Below are 23,398 nucleotides of genomic sequence, written 5' to 3'. Positions count from 1 at the left end.
AAACATTGCATACTGACATGACTGTACATGTTTTGGTGTAAATCATGTCAGTAATGGACTAATGTCTTTGGATGTGTTGGGGAGATGAAAGAAACCAAACCAAATCGATATTTGGCCATGGACAATTTCAAACACCCCCCACCCCACGCCCAGCACTCATCTGTCCTTGTCTACGGGTCCATTGAGTTACATTTGTCCACTCGAATTTTAGAGTTCGTTTTTGGGGGAAATGCTGGTAATTGTCCAAAGAAAATCACACCTACAATGTGTGTCAGGATGCAAAACATCGTGAACTTGTAGATCCGACGGCTATTTAAAAAAGTGTTTACATGACATACATTTGAAAACCTGTGAAATGGGACATTCTACTTCAAGTACATTTTGATACCAATACTTTTTTACTTTTACTGAAGTACATTTTGTACTGCCTACATTGCAGTATTGATGTGAGTTCTTCTTCCCACCACTGGTTCCATGATGAGAATATGACATTAAAATACTTACGGGAGATGACTGATTCTGTGACGGTGGCTTCATTGTGTTTCTTGTCCTGAAAAAAGTGTCGATTAGTTAATTACTTTAAAACATTATAAGCTATAATAAGTGAGTTATAAGTTATAAGAAGTGACAATAATTAGGTTACAGTTATTTGAAAGTAGCCGATATACAAGCTCACAGCTTGTCGTGAAGCAATCCATTGTGAGCTTGTAGATCTGCTATTTTGCACAAATCTATGGGGGGGGCGCCCTGGCACAAAATATTTTCAGGTGGGGTTACACGGACGGGCAATTATATATTATTATTTTATTTTTGGGGGGGGGTGGGTCCTACATGAAAATGTTTATTAAGAACCACTGGTTAAAGAAACAATAAGCAACTATCATCACTAGGATTTATACAAGTGACTTTACAGAAAAAGAAAATAACCCCAAAGTCGCTTAAATAACACAGACATGGCAACACTGCTCACTGGAAGGAACAATAAAGTTTATCTGAGGTGACAACAAGCCAGCCAGCTAGGCAGCTAGGCTGGTCAGCTGACAGCACACACAATGGGCCAGCCTAGATTAAAAAAACAACTACAATCTCTCAGAATTACAATGCACTGAATCATCGACCCTGATATTATATGAATGTCAACATCATTACTATTCTAAATGTTATCATCAAATAGGGATGCAATAAAAATCCATTGTTCAAAATGCCATAGCATTAGTTTAGTTTAATAGTATAAAATAGCACACAACGCCTCTATGGCTATGCCATCATGGTGTGATCTTGCAGGCTATTATTTATGCATGCCACCGTATAAAATAGGGCTTAAGTATGTTAATCAGACAACTCAAGTTTAGTAATTTAATGTATTTGTTGTGTTTAATCAATGCAAATGTTACGTTGGTTATGCATAAATAAAAGTATTACAAAAAAGAAAACGCACATTATCAATTGATACAACAATCGAAAAAGCAATCGACGGAATAACCGCATGCCGATTGTATTCATAGCAGTTATTATATCGCTTGTTTTAGTAAATATTGTTATTAAGTTAGCCTGCGCTAGCCGATGGCTAACCCAGCTTATACTGTAGCTAACATGTCTAGTTCGTGTGTGGTTGTTTCTTAACGATCAATGTGTAGAATAGAAGATCACGGGTACTTTTTAGTCATGTGCATCCCTGTTCATCCGCTCCTAATGTCGACGCTGTGGTTAGAAGCACAACAACAACAATAACAACATCAATAACACACACACACACCGTCTCTGTCACCGTCGATGAGAACAACAACAAAAACACTGCGCCGAGGCGCGCTCGATTCCACAACACCCGGCATTCGCCTGCCGCCGGTGGGCGGGGGTACAACCCACAACTAAACGTTTATAATGCTAATATATTACTATATACATGTTTGGTTTATAGTTTATTTGTTATTCAATATATTATTAAGTGTGCACTATGTATGCTTGTATGTCACCGTAAACGCGGCTTTAAGAGGTGAGTTTGGTCAGGTGACTTTTTTTAATTTATTTATCTGCGCCCGGAACAACCGGGTCATATGAACGAGTGCTCCTCAGAAGGAACCCGCCCACGGCCTGTGCTTTGGCTCGTGAGTGGACGAAGTCGCCGTCAATCATGTCTGCGCGTCTACTCATTGGTCTGAATGTCGGTCAATGACGAGGACATTACTCTAAGGACGTGATGGATGGATACTGCACGCGAGCGCACGCACACGCACACGCACACGCACACGCACACGCACACGCACACGCACACGCACACGCACACACACACGCACACGCACACGCACACGCACACGCACACACACACACACACACACACACACACACAAGGACCATAATGGAAATACAGTTTTAGACTTTCACATGCATGTTTGTCAATAAAATCAATCAATCAATTAATCTCTACACATGAGTTTGATGCTTTATACTTTGTCCATTTTCAACAGTTTTTATTACAGACACTTGCTTTGGCTTTCGGATAATAGAACGCTCACCCAAAATCACTGAAGAAGTGCCTTTGAATTGAATTGCTTTACGGAATTACCTATTTATTTTATATTGCTTTTATGCTCCCTATACTATGTATTGTAGAGATTAAAATAGGGTGCATTTTGCATCCCAAAACGCAGTTTATAGTTAAGGGATGCAATAAAACAACAACCTCTGCATCCACGGGATGCACTACTGTACTACAGGTTTTTTATTCTAGTTTATTTTGCTAGCTTTAGTTATAATAATTTCTTCTGTTTTCCACGTGAATATAACCACATTATAACCATAAACAATGAAATGGGAGTTAAATGCTGCAATTTGTGAAAATGGCAGAATATGACTCCTAACGTCGTTGAAGTGGGACTCATAAAATGTCCCTGAGACTCATCTAAAAGACCATCCCTGGATCTCGGGACTCATTACATTGAAAACCTATTTACATCACTGTAAGCCAACTTTTGAAGATAAAAATGTGTACAACTATAACTAAAAATACATCGCATGGATGCACATAGGCTCTGTGGGTTGACTCCTGACCGGGCCCCTCCTACGTCTCACCAGGTCCACTCCTGCTCTCACCAGGCCCAGGACCTGTGCATTGCACCAGACTCCCAGTACCAGGCACTGCATTCAGGAGTGGTGGACTATAATGGCCCTCCTAAAGGCCTCACCAAGGTTTGTTGGGCTTCCTCCTCCCGGACACACATAATGTATTACTACGTAACATGCACATTAAACATACACATATGACTTTTGAAGATAAAATACAACAGAACAATGTCCCTGTGGTCAATTAGTAGAACACTTTTAGATGAAAATGAGAGACTTAGAGACTCACACGTGTTGAGATCATTCAATTAACAATATAATAGTATACTGTAGTAGTATAATGTAGTATAATAAATTAGTTTGTATTTCAACAAGCTGCCTATCTTCATGTTTCTCTCTCTTAAATACTTTTTTTATCCACCACACCCTCCTAATCCAGTGGTTATCAACCCTTTTCATATCAAGGTCCATTATTTATTCGGCATCTGAGCCACAGAACATTTGATAAGATTTAGCCTCTCAGACAGACCCAAGACTTGGAATATTTTGTTGTCATTGGTTACGATTTGGTCCACAAATTCATGCTGTATTGATGTGGTACCATTTGGAGAGAAAACATTGATCAAAATAACAATTCTTCTACATTCTCTAATTGTGTAGACTTCTTCTAAAGTAATGCAGATGTTTAACATTAATTTAAATAATGTTAAACATCAGGGTAAAATGAAACCAAATGGACCCCTGATTTAGCTGGGTCATTATGGCTATTTTCAAATGGCCATAATGTATATAGGGCTCAAGTGGGTAATGTATGTTTTGTAATACCACCTGGAACCCCCTCCAGGACCACTGGTGGTCCCCAGACTTCTTTGGCCTATGCCTGTTTAGCGCTAGGGAGGAAGGACTAGGTCAGTCCATCGGTCCGTGCGTCTGTCCAAGACTTTGGTCCCAATTGAACAACATGTCTCCATAAATCAGCTGGACTGTCATGACCGTGACTTCACAGTACCCAGACAGAACGCTAGAGGGGGGCGGGCTTTGGACAGGGCCGGGCAGAGCTGCGGCTGATCGGCAGTTCCCTCGACGAATCGGAGAGCGGGCTTGGATGACAGGCGCTTGGATCTACCAATGGGGAGAATTCAGCCACCTGAGAGAGATTTTTCATCAGAGAGATTTTATATCTATATTAGCCTGACTAACCCCAGCATCCATATTGTGGGCAAAGTTTGCGCTGAAAATAGGAGATCGGCAAGCTCACCGCGTGTCGCAGTGATCTTGTCGATTGGCTATTTTCAGCGAAAGCCCTCCCTACAGTAACAGAAAATACACTAATGGAGCCCTGATGGACTCCGTTCAACCAAATGCGGTTTAAGTGGTTATTTATAGATTGTCGTACAACAGCATCATGCACAAACAGCAAACAATGACAACCTACAAGCTCCACGCAATGTGTCTCATAGCTTGTAGATTGTCTCCCAACATTGATTATATATTTATAATCAATAAGATGGATAAGTTTGATTAACTGTCAGCTCAACCTTGTGGTATCTGATGACTTTCGGGTTCAATCAGAACTTACGGGGATGTAGGCCAGGTTGTCACGGAGACAGGCGTCATGCAGCTCGCTGCGCAGCGTGGTCACGTGACTGCGGTGGGCGGAGACTTCCTGCTCCAGCCAGCCAATCCGAGAGCCGGCTGCCTGGTAAAGATCTGCGAATGTGGAGACCAGTCTCTAGAGGGAGACAGAGAGCAGCAGAGAAAGTTACTTTTCTGTTAAACTAACAAAATGACAAAAAAGTGCATGGGTGCCAAGGTTACTTTTCTGTTAATATTAATAACTGAGAACTGTGCACATCCCAATTGCTGTAGTAGTAGAACCAACAAATGAATGAATGTATGTATGTATGTATGTATGTATGTATGTATGTATGTATGTATGTATGTATGTATGTATGTATGTATGTATGTATAAATGAATGGATTAATGAGTGAATGAATGAATGAATGAATGAATGAGTGAATGAATGAATGAATGAATGAAGACATGGTTACCTCACAGGCAGTGACCTCCACACCTCCCACCATCCTCTCTGTTCCTGACAGCTCCACATGCACTCTGGGTAACTGGAGGGGGAGGGGCTTACCCGTCACAGAGCACCTTGATTGGACCAGACTGTCTCTGACCTGAGAGAATGGGAGAGAGAGAGGTTTAGAAAAAACTAACATATGGTAGTAATGTAGTAGTAGGTGGTAGTAATAATAATAAATATAGCAGCAGTAAGACAGGGTCATAAAAGTAATAAAGCAATAAAGAAAAAAGCTATATGTAATGCCTGTCTTCTAATTAGTAGCGAAATACTACTTGATACTCGATACAATGATAACTACAATGACTACATTAGGACTAACAAGTAATGTTACTTGTTAGTCCTGTGTGTGTGTGTGTGTGTGTGTGTGTGTGTGTGTGTGTGTGTGTGTGTGTGTGTGTGTGTGTGTGTGTGTGTGTGTGTGTGTGTGTGTGTGTGTGTGTGTGTGTGTGTGTGTGTGTGTGCATGCATGCATGTTACCTCTTTGTAGGTGTTCTCTACAGTGGTCATAAAACTGACCAGAGACTTCTTACTCCTAGGACGACAGGATGAGACGGAAGGAAATAAAGGATCACTTGATAAATACCACGTTCCATGTGTATAGTGTGTGTGTGTGTGTGTGTGTGTTCCAGATGATGATGAGGGTAAGGAGGAAGGTCTGTGCTAGGTCACCCTGGGCAAGACCTAAGCTGAAAAGACTATCAGCGGAAGTTGCGGGATTTTAGCGGAAGTGAAATCGTTGATGCTTTACAAATCAGTTTACATTCTCCGCGAATGAAACAAGTGTTGTGATTGGTCGGGAAAATATCGTATCCGGGGGAAATACATTTGACGGCTGTTCCGGAGGATACAACCGCCGATAGCTTCTCTGCCTTAGGTTGTGACCAGGCTTTTCTTTTCGCAGATAAGTAAGCCTGGGACCGAGGCTGGTGCTAGGTTGGGTTCCAGCCTGATTCGCTGCGTTCCGTGGATTTGGTTTGTCACTCGCTACTCAAGCTGGAAAGGGTCCCATCTCCAAGGTAGGCGGGGCATGTAAAAGGGTCCCATCTCCAAGGTAGGCGGGGCATGTAAAAGGGTCCCATCTCCAAGGTAGGCGGGACATGTAAAAGGTGGCTTAAGCTTCTGATTGATCTGTGGTGCTGGGTTGGGGAAAAACACCAGTTTGATGAAAAACGAGTCTGCTGCCTGCTGGCCAGACCGAGTAGCGAGTGACAAAACAAATCCTCGTAACGCAGCGAATCAGGCTGGGACCCAGGCTATGTGCTTGTGTGTGCGTTACTTATTACCTGTGTGTATTCGTCAGTGAATCCTCCAGCTGTCTCAGACTGTCCTCCACCTCTCTCTTCTCTCGCTGTGCCGCCGACAAACGTTTACCCAGAATCCTTAGCGACTGCTCCTTGCGGCGAACCTCCTGACAATGCATGTGTGTTTGCGCGCGTGAGAGACAGACAGAGCTTGTTATTAACATTGATGAGTAGCGCTTTTATCACAAATTTAAGTACAGTTTGTTACGATTATATCATTGAACGCTTACATTGGCCAATTTGTTTACAACGTTGAAAATTAGACACTTTTACACAAAGAATTTAACTAATTTGTCCATGTTTGTGTGTGTGTGTGTGTGTGTGTGTGTGTGTGTGTGTGTGTGTGTGTGTGTGTGTGTGTGTGTGTGTGTGTGTGTGTACGTACCTGTGCAGCCTGGTTCAGTGTGTGCTGTGTGTGGGTGGTATCAGCAGTGTGTGTGTTGAGCTGTGCGGTGAGTGTGCGCAGTTGAGCGGACTGTTCCTTTAACAGAGCCTGGGCCTCCTGCTCTCTGTTCAGCGCCTGGCGGAGCTCCGTGCACACACTCTGAAACCGCTCCACTGGAACCTACACACACACACGCACGCAATAATAATAATCACATGTTTGACTTTAGTAAAAGTATCAATACTGCATAGTCCCACATTCAAAACATACATGAGTACCGGTAAAAGTACAAAAGTATTCAGCGTCAAACTATGCTTAAAGTAGCAAAAGTACTCATTGTTCAAAATGTGTATATATATATTTGAAATAGCCATAATGCATATAGGGCTGAAGTGGTTAATGTATGTTTTGTAATAATGCCGGTAATCAAAATCTACAAAGTAACTAGAAACTTAAGTTTTCATATAATTGTAGTGTGCTATAATAAGTACTGATCAGAGCATTCATGGACGACCTCACCATCACAGCAAGGTCAGTACCAGAAGGAAGATGGATTTTGGAGGACTTGATTGAGCTCACCAATTGGGCAAGGATGGAGTTCAAAACGGCAAAATCCAGAAGCCTAGTACTGAAGAAGGGGCGTGTCCAGGACCGGTTTCGGTTCAAGATTGGAGAGAACATCATCCCAACTGTCCAAGAGAAACCTGTGAAGTGCTTGGGGAAGTGGTACAGAGCTAACCTCAATGACAGGCAGAGTGTGTCATCCAAGTTTCTGCTTGGATAAGCATCTCTGCTTATCCAAGCAGAAACTTGGATGACATCTCTGGAGAAGAGTTAACGGCTGATTCGGCCTGGCTTATTAGTCAGGCTAGAGAAGAGTGGCCTGCCGGGCAAGTATAAGGCCTGGGGTTACCAACATGGGGTGCTCCCCAGACTCCTCTGGACACTCCTGGTTTAGGAGGTAGCTGTCTCCACAGTTATGGGGCTGGAGAGGAAGCTGAACACCTACTTGAGGAGATGGCTGGGCGTCCCAAGAAGCTTCTGCTCCATTGGCCTGTACAGCACAGGCAGCAAGCTACAGCTAGCAATAACATCCGTGGTGGAGGAGTACAAGGCGACAAAAACACGCCAGGCCATGATGCTACAAGACAGAGCACTGAAGGAGGCAGAAGATCGACTGCATCATGCTGACATCGTTGAGTCAGTAGCCCAGGGAAGATTGGGTCTGGGTTGCTCCACCGGAACAAGCTGGAACAAAGCTGGCAAACAAGGCTGAGGAGGAAAACCGGCATGTCAAGGCTGTAGCCATGAACAAACAAGGCAGCTGGACAAGATGGGAGAGAGGGCTCTAACCTGGCAGGACATCTGGAGCATGGAAGGCCACCGGATCAAGTTCCTGTTGTGTTCTGTATATGATGTCCTGCCTACTCCATCAAACCACACATAGACGTAGAGAGCCCCAGCTGCACACTCTGCGGAAGGATAGCTAACCTCGAGCATGTCCTCTTGTCATGTCGCCCAAGTTCCGGTGGTGACACGACCAGATCCTAACACAGTTGGCAGAGGGTGTCGAGCTGGCAAGGACAAGCCAAGGGCAAGAAAGCTTTCTGATGGGCCCCGCTTTATCCATTTTGTCAGGGCAGGAGAAAGCGCAGCAGCAGGAGGGAGGAGCAAAGGGGTCCTGGCCACGGCAAGCGACTGGGAGATGCGGGCCGACCTGAAGAAGCAGCTCAAATTCCCAGAGGAGATAGCCCACACTAGCCTGAGACCAGATATTGTCCTCTGGTCTAAAGGTACCAAACAGGTGGTGCTTATCGAGCTGACGGTACCCTGGGAAGAGAAGATGGAGGAAGCGTACGAGCGCAAGCTCAATAAATACCAAGCCCTCATCCTCGAGAGCCAGCTAAGCGGATGGAAGGCCTGGAATCTGCTGTTGGAGGTGGGCTGCAGGGGCTTTGCTGGACGGTCACTATGGAGAGCCCTCGGACTGCTGGGGATGGAAGGGCTGGCTAGGAAGCGGCTGGTAGCCAACATCACTAAGCGGGTAGAGGAAGCATCACGATGGATCTGGATTCAAAGAGAGGTGCAGTGGCAGAGCCGACCTACTGAAGGACTAAAGACATAGAGTTGGGTGGTGTTCAGTGGGGGTAGAGCCAGGACGCTGGATCTGCCGTTGAGCCCCTCCGAGGGATCACAGGCTTAAATCAACGAAACACCAGTGAAGGGGGGTGCCCATTTGATAACCTGCTGAAGCCTCCCAACTCCTGTCTAGTTGAGGTATGCGGTCAAGCCTAGCCTTGGCTCAGGGAGGAGGACGCCCCTGCCATGCAGAGTCCCATCGGTGCCTTGAGGGAAGGAGAGAGTGATGCCACTGGCTCACAGATGGCGCAGGAGCGAGTACCTGCAAAGGTGGGCCTGTTGCGATACCCTAATCGTATTTTGCATATAGTACAATATTTGCCTCAGAGATGGTAAATGTATTGAAAATTGTAGACACTGAAAAAAAAGAATCTGAATTGTACTTGAGTACATCACACCATATTAGCTCTCATTAGAAGATAAACACGTATATATTATAATTTCAGGCAGTGCGGTGGGCAGCCTCACCTCGTCACAGGGGTCCTTGTGGCGGTGGTTTCCACGGTTACCCTTGGATGCTCGTTTCAAATTGGCCAACTCCAGCCTGAGGGACCGCCTCTCTACCTCGGCAGAGTGCAGCCGTTGGCTGAAAAGCAGGAAGTGTTGCTGCAGGGAGGAGACCAGAGTCTGGTGGAGTAGAACACATTTACACGTTGTTGTGTCAACATTATATTCAGGTTGAAAATGCCATTGTCTGAAGTTGACCACTTATGTAGTCTGGTTGGTAATCAGAAGGTCAGCAGTGACCCTGAGCAAGACAAGCACGTCACTTCATGCTGCAAGAATAAGTGACGGGCCACTGTGTACAAACATCATTTAATTTAATTATTATTATTATTTTAGGTTAAGGTCTTACAAGTCTTTAAACCGATGAACTCTATAACAGACTGCGATCTAATCAATTTACAATTTACAATTTAGGCATTTAGCAGACGCTCTTAATCCAGAGCGACTTACATTAAGCAAGAACAAAAAAGCATGGGAATACATCACATAAGAACATTTATCATGAAACATGCGTAAGCTAAGAAAGTAACAGTGGAATATCTATATGATGAAACTATACATATAAACTATACATCTATACTACTATGCTATACATATGTACTATGGCGTGCTATGACTACATACAATGCAATAGTGCTGTCTACATAACATGCTATAAGTCTGTATCAAATGCTATCTACGTCTACAGAAATGCTATCTAAGGGGGTGGGGTAAGTGCTACGGGCCATGATGGATTCTGAAAAGGTGGGTTTTCAGACTACGGCGGAAGATTGGGAGTGATGCTGCAGTTCTGACTGCAATAGGAAGTGCATTCCACAGTTTTGGAGCCAAAAGGGAGAAGAGTTTGGGACGTGTGGAGCGTTGTCCCGGCGTTTTTAGTGAGGGTACTTCCAGCTTCCCTGCGTTGGCTGATCTGAGTGCGCGGGAGGGTTTGTAGGGTTCGATCATACTTGCAAGATATGGGGGAGCCATATCATATCAATCAAAGACTCAGAGCACCTGCTGCACTGCGTGAATATTATGCCGTATCCAATATGACAGCATGACATGTAAACAAACACACAATGTCATTTACAACTAAACGTTGATCTCAAGAAGGTTTTTGAAGCGAGAAATAGACAATGAAAATTGAAATTTGCCAGTGCAACACTTGGAATACTTGAATTACTGTAAGCAAGGAATAACTTTGTTTTGTTGTTACTTTGGGGTCAATTTATTAATTTATTCATTAAGTAGCCATGTAATAAGCGGGATAATCACCCTGTCAGTGATTTATTTATCAACAATGACCACCTTCATTCATTATCCCTTGCTTATCTGAGCCAGTCTTGCATCCTTTATATTGGAGTGCCGCTCTGGGTACTGAAACCCGAACGACGACATAAATATGTACTAAAAATAATAAAAAAGTCTCACCTTGCTATTGGGTGATGGAGCTGTCAGTCGTGCCAGACCCCGCCCAAGCCTAACCACCAGTGGACACTGGTTTCCTCTGTAGGGGGCGGGACCAGAGACCAGATTTGATTGGCTGAGAAGATGTTCCAAGAGGTGGGACAAACCTTCCCGAGCAGCTGAGACCACTTCTGGAGGGGTGGAGTCTAAAAGAAGAATAGATAGGAGGAATTGTGTGTGTAGTGAGAGGGTAACTGGAACACTCCCCCCAAAACACAATCCCCCCCCATTTTGTTCGCGGACCACTTGCCCCATCGGTTCATTAGTATTAAGAATAGGTTTAGTCACAGATTTACTGAGGTTAAGTTAAGGAATAAGTTTAGATTTAGGCATAGTTTTACTGAGGTGAGATTTAGTAATACCTGGTGGCGACCGTTCCGAAGTGGCCGGATTGGACCTGGGGCGAGCGTGTTTTGGAGCGAGCGCAAATAAATCAGAGATAGACGCATATTTTAAAACTTGTTTTTCGAAACACCCGTACATGCGTTGGAGTGGACGGGCTGGAGTCTTTTTTTTTATCACGTGATTTCCGTATGTAATATTCTCTGGAAGTCATAGCATCAATCATAGGTTGGCAAAGAGAGCCCTCTAGCCGAGCGTAATCACTGAAAACACCAGATCTACGCCCATGGCAGTCAACGTTAATAGTTACACACAGTCATTACACACACATCCATGCCTAATTAGACATCTGCCCGGGACCCAAACTAGTGATAATAGCTCACAATGCGGCGCGAAGATTCTTCTTTGATTTCTTCCTGAATTTTCTTAAAAAAAAAATCATTGAATCATTTCTCTCTCTCTCTCTCTCTCTCTTTCTTTGTCCCAAACAAAGTGTCGCGAGGAGTGGAGTAGAGAGGGATTTCACCCCACGTTGGTATGTTTACAACTGCCGGGCTGGGAGACAGTGTTTCGCTGCGCTCCTGAGTCTAAATAGAACGTTGTTGATTGGTTATTCCTAGGGGGATTATTATGATAAATAATGGCTGAATATTCTGAAGATCTTGAGGAGACTGCAGAAGACTTTGAATGACGCCGGCCAGAGACAATGGCGGCTCGTGTAGCTGTAGTCTCTGACTACATGGTCAAGCCACAAGTCAAGACCACAAGGCTCTCAGGAGGGTGGTGCGCTCGGCCGAGCGTATCACTGGATGTCGGCTGACCAGTCTGGAGGAGCTGTACAACCAGCGCTGTCTCAGCAAGTCGCAGAGAATCATTAAAGACCCCACACACCCCCATAACAGACTCTTCGTATTGCTGCCCTCAGGAAAGCGGTATCGAAGCATCAAAGCCAGCACAACCAGGCTCAAGAGCAGTTTTCTTCCCCAGGCTGTAAGACTGCTAAACAAATGAACAATGCACTTTATTTATGTATTAAGGACTTGTGTGCTGTCTGTGTTCCTTTTAAATGGGTTTTATCTGAGTTGTTTTTAACCTTTTAAATAACCTTTTAAATGGGGTTGCACTGTTATTTATTTTTATTGTGTATTGTGGAGCACCCCAACCTAAGTTTTTCACAATGCTGTACTTGTACATCTGTGTGACAATAAAACTCTTGAATCTTGAATCTTGAAGCATCCCTAACTCCTAGCTTATAGATATTTTTGCTGTTTTTAGAAATATTTTTGAGTAAAACAAAACAGGTCTTAAATGACAGTGAGCGTGGTTACCAGTGTGTGTTTGCACCTCCTGCAGTTGTGTCATGGAGGTGAGGATGAGAGAGGAGAAATGTTTAGACCGCAGCCAACGCACAAACCCTGCCCCACCACCTTCCTCCTTATCCTCATCCTCATCCTCATCCTCATCCTTATCTGGAACACACACACACACACACTTTTGAAAAAACACACATTACTCACATTTCTTACTTAGGTAAAAGTATCAATACTGCAATGTAGAAATACTAGAAAATGGCTATTTTCAAATGTCTGAAATGTATATAGGGCTGAAGTGGACGTGGTTAATGTATGTTCTGTAATAATAATCTAAATCAAAGTAAACGTAACTAAAGGTTTCAAATAAATGTAGGTGGAGTAAAAGTACAAGTATTGAAAATACTCAGGTCAAGTAAAATATACCTCAACATTTTAGTACAGTACTTAAAGATGGAGTGCCGTGATCTTTTTTAAATTAGTTTTCATGTGTTTATGAGGTGACAGTACTTCATTAGAACTAAATGTACAGTACTTTACTTTCCACCACTGATTCCTACCTGTTGTGGGTTCCCTCTTGGCTGCTGTGTGACCACAGACACACACACACACCGCCTGCCTCCCACCGTCCTCCTCCTGTCCTCTCCTCCCTCCCTCATCCTCTCCTCTCCTCATCCCTCCATTCTCTCCTCCTCCTCTCCTCTCCACACGGAGCGCCACGCTGGAGCTCCTGGCTAACGCTAGCAGCCTGTTAGCAGCCAGGACGGCGCACACGCCCTTCCTCCACCGCCTCACTCCTCTGCCCGTCCTCTGTTCTCCTCCTGCTCCTCCTGGGGCAGAATTTAATTGTGTAGACAAGAGGAATGTGGGCGTGGAATTCTCTCAATTGTACATATAGAAGCATCAGTGAGGACTTTTTATTATTATTATTATTATTATTATTATTATTATTATTATTATTATTATAATACAAAAAAACTTGAGGGTCTGGACCCCCAGATGACAGTGAAGTGACAATTTAAGGACTTTTAAGACCTTTTTAATACATGGGGGAAAAGGTAAAAGGTAAAGGTAATCAACAAACTATACTATTAAAAAAACTGGTCAAATAATATAAGAAATAGGCAAAACATTTTAAAATAGACGATCTGTGAGTCAAACTAAATGCAATGCCTCAACTCTTGTCCCCATCAAATATAATTATTTTGGGGGGTCGCGGCCTGAAAAGGTTGAGAACCACTGCGTTATTCAATGAATCTAAAAAGCAAAAGTAGCATAAATTGCTAATTAGAAACATAATGGACAGTTGCAGCCATACCAGTGTCTCCTCCCGTCTCCTCCTCTCCTCCACCCAGGGCCTCCACCAGTCTCCTGACCTCCGTTTCCACTCCCTCCCTCTCCTCCAGGAGGCGGTGGAACAGGCTCCTCTGTGCCGAGAGGGCGCACGCACGTCGGTAGGTGTGCACGAGCGCGCCAGCCAGGAGCGCACAGGCGGAGAGGAGCGTGGCGCGCGCCCCTCGGCTCCGGGTGAGGAGACCCCGCAGGCGCGTGAGGTCGCTGGTCGCGGCGGAACCCTCGCGCTCCATAGAGGAGACACGCAGGCGGAGAGACTCCACCTGAGAGTGATACAGCTGAGAGAGAGAGAGACAGAGAGAGAGAGAGAAAATTCAATGATTTTTTTAAAGAAATTTCAGGAAGAAATAAAATAATTTATCACTAGTTTGGGTCCCAGGCAGATGTCTAATTATTATTTTGGATCACGGGCTAAAAGGTTTGGGAAACGCTGAGTATAGTAGAGCACAGAAGCCCTGACATCACTCGTTCATCCCCTGGTTCGCGGAGGTCTTTCTCTATAGAGAATAACATTGTGTTTCATAAAGACAGTGTTTAGTACTTTTTCTGTTGTGTATGTGTCTATGGAGTTAACATTAAACTAATAATATGCAAATAATATGCAAATACGTATGTCTTCCCTGTGTATTTTTTGGTTTCTTCCTGAAAGCTGAAAACCTTTGCCCGTATTATCATACAACATCTGTGGGCGAGGCTTCAGTTCAGGTGGGTGGTCACAAAAAAACATAATTTTAACACTTTCTGTACATGTTTTGATTTTTTTTTTTTTTTTTTATAATATAATAGTAAAAACCTGATGGTCTTATTTTAGGGGGGGGGGGGGGGGTCACAGCATCCAGAAAAACTAGAAAACATGTGTGAAAAAGGTATTGTGGTGGTTCTTCTGTGTGGTACTAGCAGTGTGAAAGGGTGGAGGTCACAGGTGGAATGAATGTGACTGTAGAGTGGAAGGGGGAAGTGAGTGTTGCCAGGTCTGACAGTCTGTGGAGAGGTTGCCAGGTCTGGCAAGGTAAGCGGAGGGACAGATCCTAACAGTACCCCCCCCTCAAGGGACGGATACCAGACGTCCAACAAACATAACGAGGAACGCGCAGGGTGGGTGGAGGGGGCCTGGAGGAGGGAAAACTGAGGCAGAGCTGGAGACTTCAGGGGGACGTCCGGGGGGCTGGGACGAGGCAGCAGAGGTGTCGTCTGGGGGGCGGCCTGGAGGCCGGGACGAGGCTGCGGAGGTGCCGTCAGGAGGGCGGCCTGGAGGCCGGGACGAGGCTGCGGAGGTGCCGTCCGGAGGGCGGCCTGGAGGCCGGGACGAGGCTGCGGAGGTGCCGTCCGGAGGGCGGCCTGGAGGCTGAGACGAGGCGGAGGACCGTGGAAGCGGAGCCGGGTATGCTGCAGGCGCTGGACATGATGCTGCAGGAGACGCCAGGGGTGCTGCAGGCGGAGCCACAGGAGAAGCTGCCGGCTCTGGAGCTGAAGCTGCAGGAGACGCCAGGGGTGCTGCAGGCGGAGCCACAGGAGATGCTGCAGGCTCTGGAGCTGAAGCTGCAGACGACGCTGCAGACTTAGGAGACGGGACCCCAGAGGCAAGCTGCAGCGGCGGGGCCTCGGAGGCGAGCTGCGGCGGCGGGGCCTCGGAGGCAAGCTGCAGGGCCTCAGAGGCGAGCTGCAGCGGCGGGGCCTCGGAGACGAGCTGCAGGGCCTCAGAGGCGAGCTGCAGTGGCGGGGCCTCAGAGGCAAGCTGCAGCGGCGGGGCTTCAGAAAACGCTGCAGACGGGACCGCAGAGGATGCTGCTGGCAGAGGCGACGCCGGAGTTGCTGCAGGCAGAGGCGACGCCGGAGGTGCTGCAGGCAGAGGCGACGCCGGAGGTGCTGCAGGCAGAGGCGACGCCGGAGGTGCTGCAGGCAGAGGCGACGACGGAGATGCTGCAGGCGGAGCTGCAGGCGGGACTGCAGGCGGAGCTGCAGGCGGAGCTGCAGGCGGGACTGCAGGCGGAGCTGCAGGCGGGATTGCAGGTGGAACTGCAGGCAGAGCTGCAGGCGGGACTGCAGGCGGAGCTGCAGGCAGAGCTGCAGGCGGGACTGCAGGCGGAGCTGCAGGCGGGACTGCAGGCGGAGGAGGCAGAGCTGCAGGCGGAACTGCAGGCGGAGGAGGCAGAGCTGCAGGTGGAACTGCAGGCGGAGGAGGCGGAGCTGCAGGTGGAACTGCAGGCGGAGGAGGCAGAGCTGCAGGCGGGACTGCAGGCGGAGAAGGCAGAGCTGCAGGCGGAACTGCAGGCGGAGGAGGCAGAGCTGCAGGTGGAACTGCAGGCGGAGAAGGCGGTGCTGCAGGCAGAGCTGCAGGCGGAGGAGGCGGAGCTGCAGGTGGAACTGCAGGCGGAGGAGGTAGAGCTGCAGGCGGGACTGCAGGCGGAGAACAGGAGGAGGATGCTGCAGGCTCTGGAGACGGGACCCCAGAGGACGCTGCACACCCAGGAGGCGAAGAGGATGCTGCGGACTCTGGAGACGGGACCCCAGAGGACGCTGCACACCCAGGAGGCGAGGAGGATGCTGGGACCCCAGAGAATACTGCACACCCAGGGGATGAGGAGGGTGCTGCAGGCTCTGGAGATGGAGAGCGGAGCGGCAGAAAACGGAACGGAGACAAAGTCACTGGGAGCGAGGAGGATGCTGCAGGCTCTGGAGACGGGACCCCAGCAGACGCTGCACACCCAGGAAAAACACCCCCGGGGTCCCGCTGCCGTAGTGCTGGCCCGTGACGGGGCTGCACCGCTGCAGGCGGGAGTGCATCAGGACGGGAAGGGGCTGCAGGCGGAACTGCAGCTGGACATGACAGGCTGGGTGGCGGTGGTTCCTGGCGGTGTAGGCGGCCATGCCTTCTTCTAGCAGGCCCCCGGTTTCCCACACTGTCAGGACAGGCTGGTCGGGTGGGCTTGGTGACTGGGAGACCCCGGGACACACCCCCCCGCCTGTTGACACAACGGGGACCTCCCCGAGCCAGGCGGGTGCCATAATAAGGATTTTGAGTGTGCGGTTGATCTGAATAAACAGGAAACTCTTCATTGCCGCGACAATGGGAAAAAAAATCCATAGACTGGGTGTTCTGATGGTTAGCATCCAGGCTAGTGGGACATAGGCTCATCACTCCAACCCTGATTGAGTGAGGAGCTGACTGGGAAACATGGGGTGAGCTGGTCTCCACAAAGCTATTAAGCCTCCCATTAACCACATCCAGGTAGGGAACAAAATGGTTTGTCCATGGCCTCTCTTTGAACCACTGCTGGTGTACTGTGATCTCCTTCTGGAGTTCAGCACGCAGGTTTGGAGGAGAGGCCACAAAACAATCTACGACAGTTTCAAAGTTCAGCACCTTCTTTGTCAACACTAGTAACTCTGCTGGGTTCATGCTTTTTGGTCAGTTCATACTGTTATGCGGTGGCAGAGAGTTGAACCCAATTGTGCAGAGTAACCACAGACAAGTATAGCCGTTTAAGGGTTTAATCAAAAATAGGAAGCAAGTCTTACACTGAAAGTAGATACTCAGCAGGAATCCAGGCAATAATCTCAACATGAGAAGAATGCAGGAACAACGGACAAAAACTCACACTTGAGTAGAAACAGGAATAAATCTCATCCTCGAGTAGACATAGGAAAACAGGAGATATATCTCACTCAGGAGTCAGGAACAAAAACAGAAAAATGACATGGAGTCAAAACAGGAAACATGCACCGACGACATCTAACTATGAACTGACAAACATGTTTGTAACGAGTCCAGTCTTATAGGGGGAGGGTTGATTGATGAAATGTTCACAGGTGGAATGAATGTGACTGTAGAGTGGAAGGGGGAAGTGAGTGTTGCCAGGTCTGACAGTCTGTGGAGAGGTTGCCAGGTCTGGCAAGGTAAGCGGAGGGACAGATCCTAACAGGAGGGCAGCGATCCAGGAGTCCTGAGTTGGTGGTGTGTGTGTGTGTGTGTGTGTGTGTGTGTATACCTGTGCTTTGTTGTGTAGTTGTGTGAGGGTGTGTGTGTGCTGCTGGTCCATCTCCTTCCGGTGTGTGTCCCAGGCCTGCTCCCTGTGTCGCACGCTCTCCTCCAGGCGAGACAACACACACTGCTGACTCCTCTGCAGCTCACGCACACACACACTCTTACTGTCACACACACTCTGCAGCTGGACGATCTACAGAGAGAGAGAGAGAGAGAGAGAGAGAGAGAGAGAGAGAGAGAGAGAGAGAGTGAGAGAGAGAGAGAGAGAGAGAGAGAGAGAGAGAGAGAGAGAGAGAGAGAGAGAGAGAGAGAGAGAGGGAGAGAGGGAGAGAGGGAGAGAGAGACAGAGACAGAGACAGAGACAGAGACAGAGACAGAGACAGAGACAGAGACAGACAGACGTTAAATAATTTCATCTTCTCACTGGGTTTGTGAAATAGTTTGGAACTATCAATAGCCTCAGCTTGTGTGGATATGATCAATTCTTATTTTAAACTTGGTCTCACTAAAATGGAACATCTCAGGTGCAGTATAGTCGTGACTGGGAGTGGGCATAAATTATGTTTTTAAATGCTTTAGCAAATTCCCATTAACAATCATAAGGCGGAACCAGGGTAGAACGAGGCAGAAAGAGCCTCCTGCTTAGCGACCAATCTGAGAACCCATCGTCAAAACATAAAAGAAAAACATCGCCCTCTATCCTTTCAATTTGAGGAATATTGAGTCAACAGTCTGTCTAGAGACTAGTCAGTGACTAATCAGTAGGCTGACAGTGGTTGAAAAGAACACTGGTGGTTTTACAATGTAAACTCACCGTGTCGTTGGCTCTGTTGAGGTCAGAGGTCAGGGTGTTGACCTGTTCCACGATGACGTCACACAGCTCGGAGCACGAGAAGCTACCCAGCATGCACTGGGAGGCGTCCAACAGCACGCAGCCTGCCACCAGACGCTGGTACAGAGAGTAGAGGAACGACACACGCTCCTGCACGCATGCATGCACGCACACACACACACACACAGGGTTGCCAGATTTCGCAAGAGAAATAAGCGGCCAGCTGGCCTACATAAACAATACAAGAAGGGACAAGGCCTCATGAGCACACACATACACACGGCTATTTGACAATATTGCCGATATACAAGCTCATCTGCTATTTTCCCCCCAAAAAATATATATTTTTTTTTTTCTTTTTACACAATTTGAACATTTTGGAAATATTTATTTTCAATACATCATGTAATTGGGACCCTGGCACAAAATATGTTCGGATGGGGGTCATATTAATGTGGGGCTCCTTGAGATGAAAATGTTTGAGAACTACTGGTTCTGATCTAGTCGCACTAAAAGACAAGGGCTGGGTTTCCAGAACGCATTTAGTGTAATACTTGTAGTGCCGCACATGCTCCGATGCCTTCTAGGCCGCACACAGAAGCCTCAGGCCTACCATACCAGGCCTCAGGCCTACCATTGCGTGGCACATATATGCATGGAATGTCTATGTTCACAGGCTTCTGTGTGCGGCATGTCTTACACTAAATGCGTTCGGGAAACCCAGCCAAGTAATTTAGTTTGGTTGTGTGCAGATGTCACTCTCCGAAGATATCTGTGACTCGTTACGAGTTTGTAGATCTGCTATTTTCCGCACACAGTTAAGTATAAATCAGGCAAATCAACTGTAGATTTAGTCAACTAAAATTAGACTAAAACTAAAAGATTTCAGATGACTAAAATAAGACTAAAACTAGTGGAATCTTATTTAAAAGAAAAAAATCAACACTAGAGTACACATTAGAGCCGTTGAACCAGGACTCTCAAGGAGCTACAGTAGGAGCTGATTGAGTTCTTTGACATCTGATTAGGTCAATGAGGATGAAGCGAGTGAACATCTGTTTGAAAGTAGCCTGGCCCAGCGTGTGATTTCTGGTCTAGAGGGGCAGGTGAAAGTAGCCTGGCCCAGCGTGTGATTTCTGGTCTAGAGGGGCAGGTGAAAGTAGCCTGGCCCAGCGTGTGATTTCTGGTCTAGAGGGGCAGGTGAAAGTAGCCTGGCCCAGCGTGTGATTTCTGGTCTAGAGGGGCAGGTGAAAGTAGCCTGGCCCAGCATGTGATTTCTGGTCTAGAGGGGCAGGTGAAAGTAGCCTGGCCCAGCGTGTGATTTCTGGTCTAGAGGGGCAGGTGAAAGTAGCCTGGCCCAGCGTGTGATTTCTGGTCTAGAGGGGCAGGTGAAAGTAGCCTGGCCCAGCGTGTGATTTCTGGTCTAGAGGGGCAGGTGAAAGTAGCCTGGCCCAGCATGTGATTTCTGGTCTAGAGGGGCAGGTGTCGGCACGAAAAAAGTGGTAGATCCTATTGGTTCACTGATCTGAGGGCCTGCCACCGGCCCCCTCCTCCCCTCCCTGATAGAAAACAGCAGAGAACACTGACGTCGTCACCAAATTTGCTGCACTGTTATTGGTTAGCGAAATACAAGGAAGGGCTTCCTGTACGCCAGAATTTCCTATGCGTTTCACCAGGCTTTTCATTTTTGATAAAAGATAAAAGCCTGGGTACCGAGGCTAGTTTGAAATAAAAGCCTGGGTACCGAGGCTAGTTTGAAATAAAAGCCTGGGTACCGAGGCTAGTTTGAAATAAAAGCCTGGGTACCGAGGCTAGTTTGAAATAAAAGCCTGGGTACCGAGGCTAGTTTGAAATAAAAGCCTGGGTACCGAGGCTAGTTTGAAAGGAACAGAAAGCAAAGGAATACAGGAATACATGTGGCATGTGGGTACCTTGGATTCTTTCTGGAAGACTTCGGTGACCTGTTGGAGCTCCGCCTTGCACTGCTCCCTCTCTCTCTCCATCTCCTCCCTCTCTCTCTCCCTCTGTCCCCTCTCTCTCTCCATCTCCTCCCTCTCTCTCTCCATCTCCTCCCTCTCTCTCTCCATCTCTCTCTCCCTCTGTCCCCTCTTTCCCACCCTATCCTCCCTCTCTCTCTCCCTCTCCTCCCTCTCTCTCCCACTCTCCTCCTCCCTCGCCCTCCGCTCTGTCTCCAGGGTGAGTTGGACGCTCTCCACTTCCACCCGGAGCCTGTGTGTCTGCGCCGACGAATCAGAGCTCTCCTGGCGCAGGCGCATCACTTCCTCCCTCATGTTGGCCAACAGCAGGTCAGACTCCTGGGGACAGATGACAGGTGAGTCCCAACGAGTGGGAGGAGTCACGAGGTCTTGAAAAGTCAGCAGTTACTTGATGCTTGGTCTTATGTTACGTTTTTCCCTCCCTAATTCCATTTGTCTTTAATCACATTAATAAACTTAGGTTTTCTTCTTTTTTTATATATATATATAGATTTAGAAGAGCTCCAACTCGTTGTGAGCTTGTAGATCATCTGCTATTTGTGCTCTTTGCTGAGATACAGCAAAGAGCAATTATGGGAATGTCAGAAACTTGGGCTTTTTTATTATTATTATTATTATCATTATATATTTTTTCTACTTTTTAAAGTATTTTTAATGTATTTTAGAGGTTAAGTTATACCCCAAAAAAAGCATGAATTGGTGGTAGAAAAGGTGTCAAAGTCCAGGAACAATCCACACCCAGTGGACTGGGAGGCAACTTAACTGTGAAACATCTGGTGAAGTGGATGTACCTCAGTGTGTGTGTGTGTGTGTGTGTGTGTGTGTGTGTGTGGTACCTCAATGCGTTCGAGTTGCTGTGAGTTGATGTGTCTTTGAGTCTGGTTGTCCTGCTCCAGTCTCTCTGAGGCACACAGCAACTCTTGGAGCTGACACACACAATTGTGCGTGTGCGTGCACACACACACACACACACACACACACACACACACACACACACACACACACACGTAATGTCTTCCTGATCTAGTACGCAGTACCTGTGTGATGGTGTTGTCCAGTGTTGGTGGTGGTATAGTAGTAGTTTGTACCCGTGTGTTGGTGCTGTCCAGTGTGTGTTGGTAGTGGTAGTTTGTGCCTGTGTGTTGGTGCTGTCCAGTGTGTGTTGGTAGTGGTAGTTTGTGCCTGTGTGTTGGTGCTGTCCAGTGTGTGTTGGTAGTGGTAGTTTGTGCCTGTGTGTTGGTGCTGTCCAGTGTGTGTTGGTAGTGGTAGTTTGTGCCTGTGTGTTGGTGCTGTCCAGTGTGTGTTGGTAGTGGTAGTTTGTGTGTGTGTGCTTGCATGCATACCTGTGTGTTGGTGTTGTCCAGTGTGTGTTGGTAGTAGTTGAGAGTGTTCTTCAGCAGCAGTAGAACAGCATCAGTGTGTGTGTCCTGTGTATCTGCAGCCTCTGGACACAAACAAGTTCATCACATCACAGCAACCTGCCAACCTGAGTAATGTTCTGTAGTGCTTCCAAGAAACATCACCAACTGTCTAAAGCAGTGGTTCTCAACCTGTGGGTCGGGACCCCCAGGGGGGCGGCGCGGTAGTCATGCATCAATCGTACCAAGACGAGACACAGACGTTGTCTGACAGACAGTCAATGATTGGTTGCTATTTATATATCGTTATATCACTACATAATAATGTTATCATGGACCTAAATGGCATATCTATCTACCCATTGTGAGCTTGTAGATCGGCTCTTCTCAGTATCAGAAAATACTTTTGGACAGGTGGGAGACTTTAGTTAAACATGCAACGTGATGCGTTACTTTACCTGGGTTACATCTTCTGATAGTTTGACTTGAATGTTGACAGCCATGGAATACTAGTAATCAGTGGTGTCATGGTGTTCTTTTTACTGGTACCACAGCGTTTTAATGATGTCACATGCATGCGCGTCACAGCATGCACACAGAACAGCTGATATAGCCTAAGCCTAGGCCTATTAGTATTTTTAAATAGTGTATGAGAATTTTAGACACACACACAAAAGTAGACTTAAAATAGTCAGACAAACATCTTTACTGCACACTAGCGAAACTACAAAGTTTGCTTTGGACGAATGAATCTGTTCTTTGATGGAGAAGGAGGCATTGTTCTTGTGTGCAGAACATCTCACAGCAGCAGTAGCCTACTGCTGTAAGTGTGCATGCTTACCGTATAGGCTACGTGCACTCAGCTATAAACAGTTACAGCTGTCCTTTATGCAAAGTAGTAGCCATTTGATTCGGCACAGTACTTGACATAGCGTGAAAATAGGGTGGGGGGGGGGGCGCCAGTAAACCTAGACCACTGGGTACTTGGTGCGTCTTGGAAAGTCTGGTGACGCGAGGTTGATTAGGTGTGTCTTCTCTTGAATCTAGGGGGACGTGTTCTAGCGTGCACGCACATGCCCCGTTCCGTCCCTGCGCGTGCACGTCAAAAGGGCACTGGTACCACGGCGTGGTACTGCGTTCTACGAGCATGACACCACTGCTAGTAATCCTGTTTAGTGTTTCATTAGGGCAATGACGCGAACGCGACAAAATAGGACAGCTTGTTGTGAGTCGTGACGCATCTGATCATGAACGCACGTTGAAACTAAGGCTGCGATAAAGATGACA

At 46.9% G+C, this 23,398-nt stretch overlaps 2 protein-coding genes across 4 annotated transcripts in view; both read right to left on the bottom strand.

The window, feature by feature from the left end:
* Nucleotides 1-1,772, bottom strand: part of atxn2l (ataxin 2-like) — a 35,506-nt gene extending 33,734 nt beyond the window's left edge. For all 3 annotated transcript variants that reach the window (XM_083779315.1, XM_083779314.1, XM_083779316.1), the window contains exons 1-2: nt 1,657-1,772; nt 505-550 (exon numbers count right to left, since the gene is read on the bottom strand). In XM_083779315.1, the coding sequence (XP_083635441.1) occupies nt 505-550; nt 1,657-1,673 (63 nt within the window). In that variant the 5' untranslated portion in view covers nt 1,674-1,772. The remainder of the gene's footprint in view (nt 1-504; nt 551-1,656) is intronic.
* Nucleotides 1,773-3,391: 1,619 nt separating this feature from the next.
* The window catches only part of ccdc171 (coiled-coil domain containing 171), a gene marked incomplete at its 5' end in the record, with an annotated part of 28,556 nt that continues 8,549 nt past the window's right edge, over nt 3,392-23,398 (bottom strand). The window contains 16 exons of the mRNA XM_083778948.1: nt 3,392-4,207; nt 4,640-4,792; nt 5,113-5,244; nt 5,628-5,682; nt 6,434-6,558; nt 6,837-7,016; nt 9,444-9,602; nt 10,899-11,080; nt 12,605-12,734; nt 13,295-13,416; nt 13,905-14,217; nt 17,929-18,117; nt 18,739-18,906; nt 20,688-21,071; nt 21,590-21,679; nt 22,097-22,197. Of these exons, the coding sequence (XP_083635074.1) occupies nt 4,082-4,207; nt 4,640-4,792; nt 5,113-5,244; nt 5,628-5,682; nt 6,434-6,558; nt 6,837-7,016; nt 9,444-9,602; nt 10,899-11,080; nt 12,605-12,734; nt 13,295-13,416; nt 13,905-14,217; nt 17,929-18,117; nt 18,739-18,906; nt 20,688-21,071; nt 21,590-21,679; nt 22,097-22,197 (2,609 nt within the window). The 3' untranslated portion in view covers nt 3,392-4,081. The remainder of the gene's footprint in view (nt 4,208-4,639; nt 4,793-5,112; nt 5,245-5,627; nt 5,683-6,433; nt 6,559-6,836; nt 7,017-9,443; nt 9,603-10,898; nt 11,081-12,604; nt 12,735-13,294; nt 13,417-13,904; nt 14,218-17,928; nt 18,118-18,738; nt 18,907-20,687; nt 21,072-21,589; nt 21,680-22,096; nt 22,198-23,398) is intronic.

This window comes from Protomyctophum parallelum (genome assembly GCF_964188405.1).
Source record: "Protomyctophum parallelum genome assembly, chromosome: 13".
Classification (NCBI taxonomy): Eukaryota; Metazoa; Chordata; class Actinopteri; order Myctophiformes; family Myctophidae; genus Protomyctophum; species Protomyctophum parallelum.
Note: the sequence above shows the minus strand (reverse complement) of the source record. Positions and strands in the feature narration are given on the sequence as shown.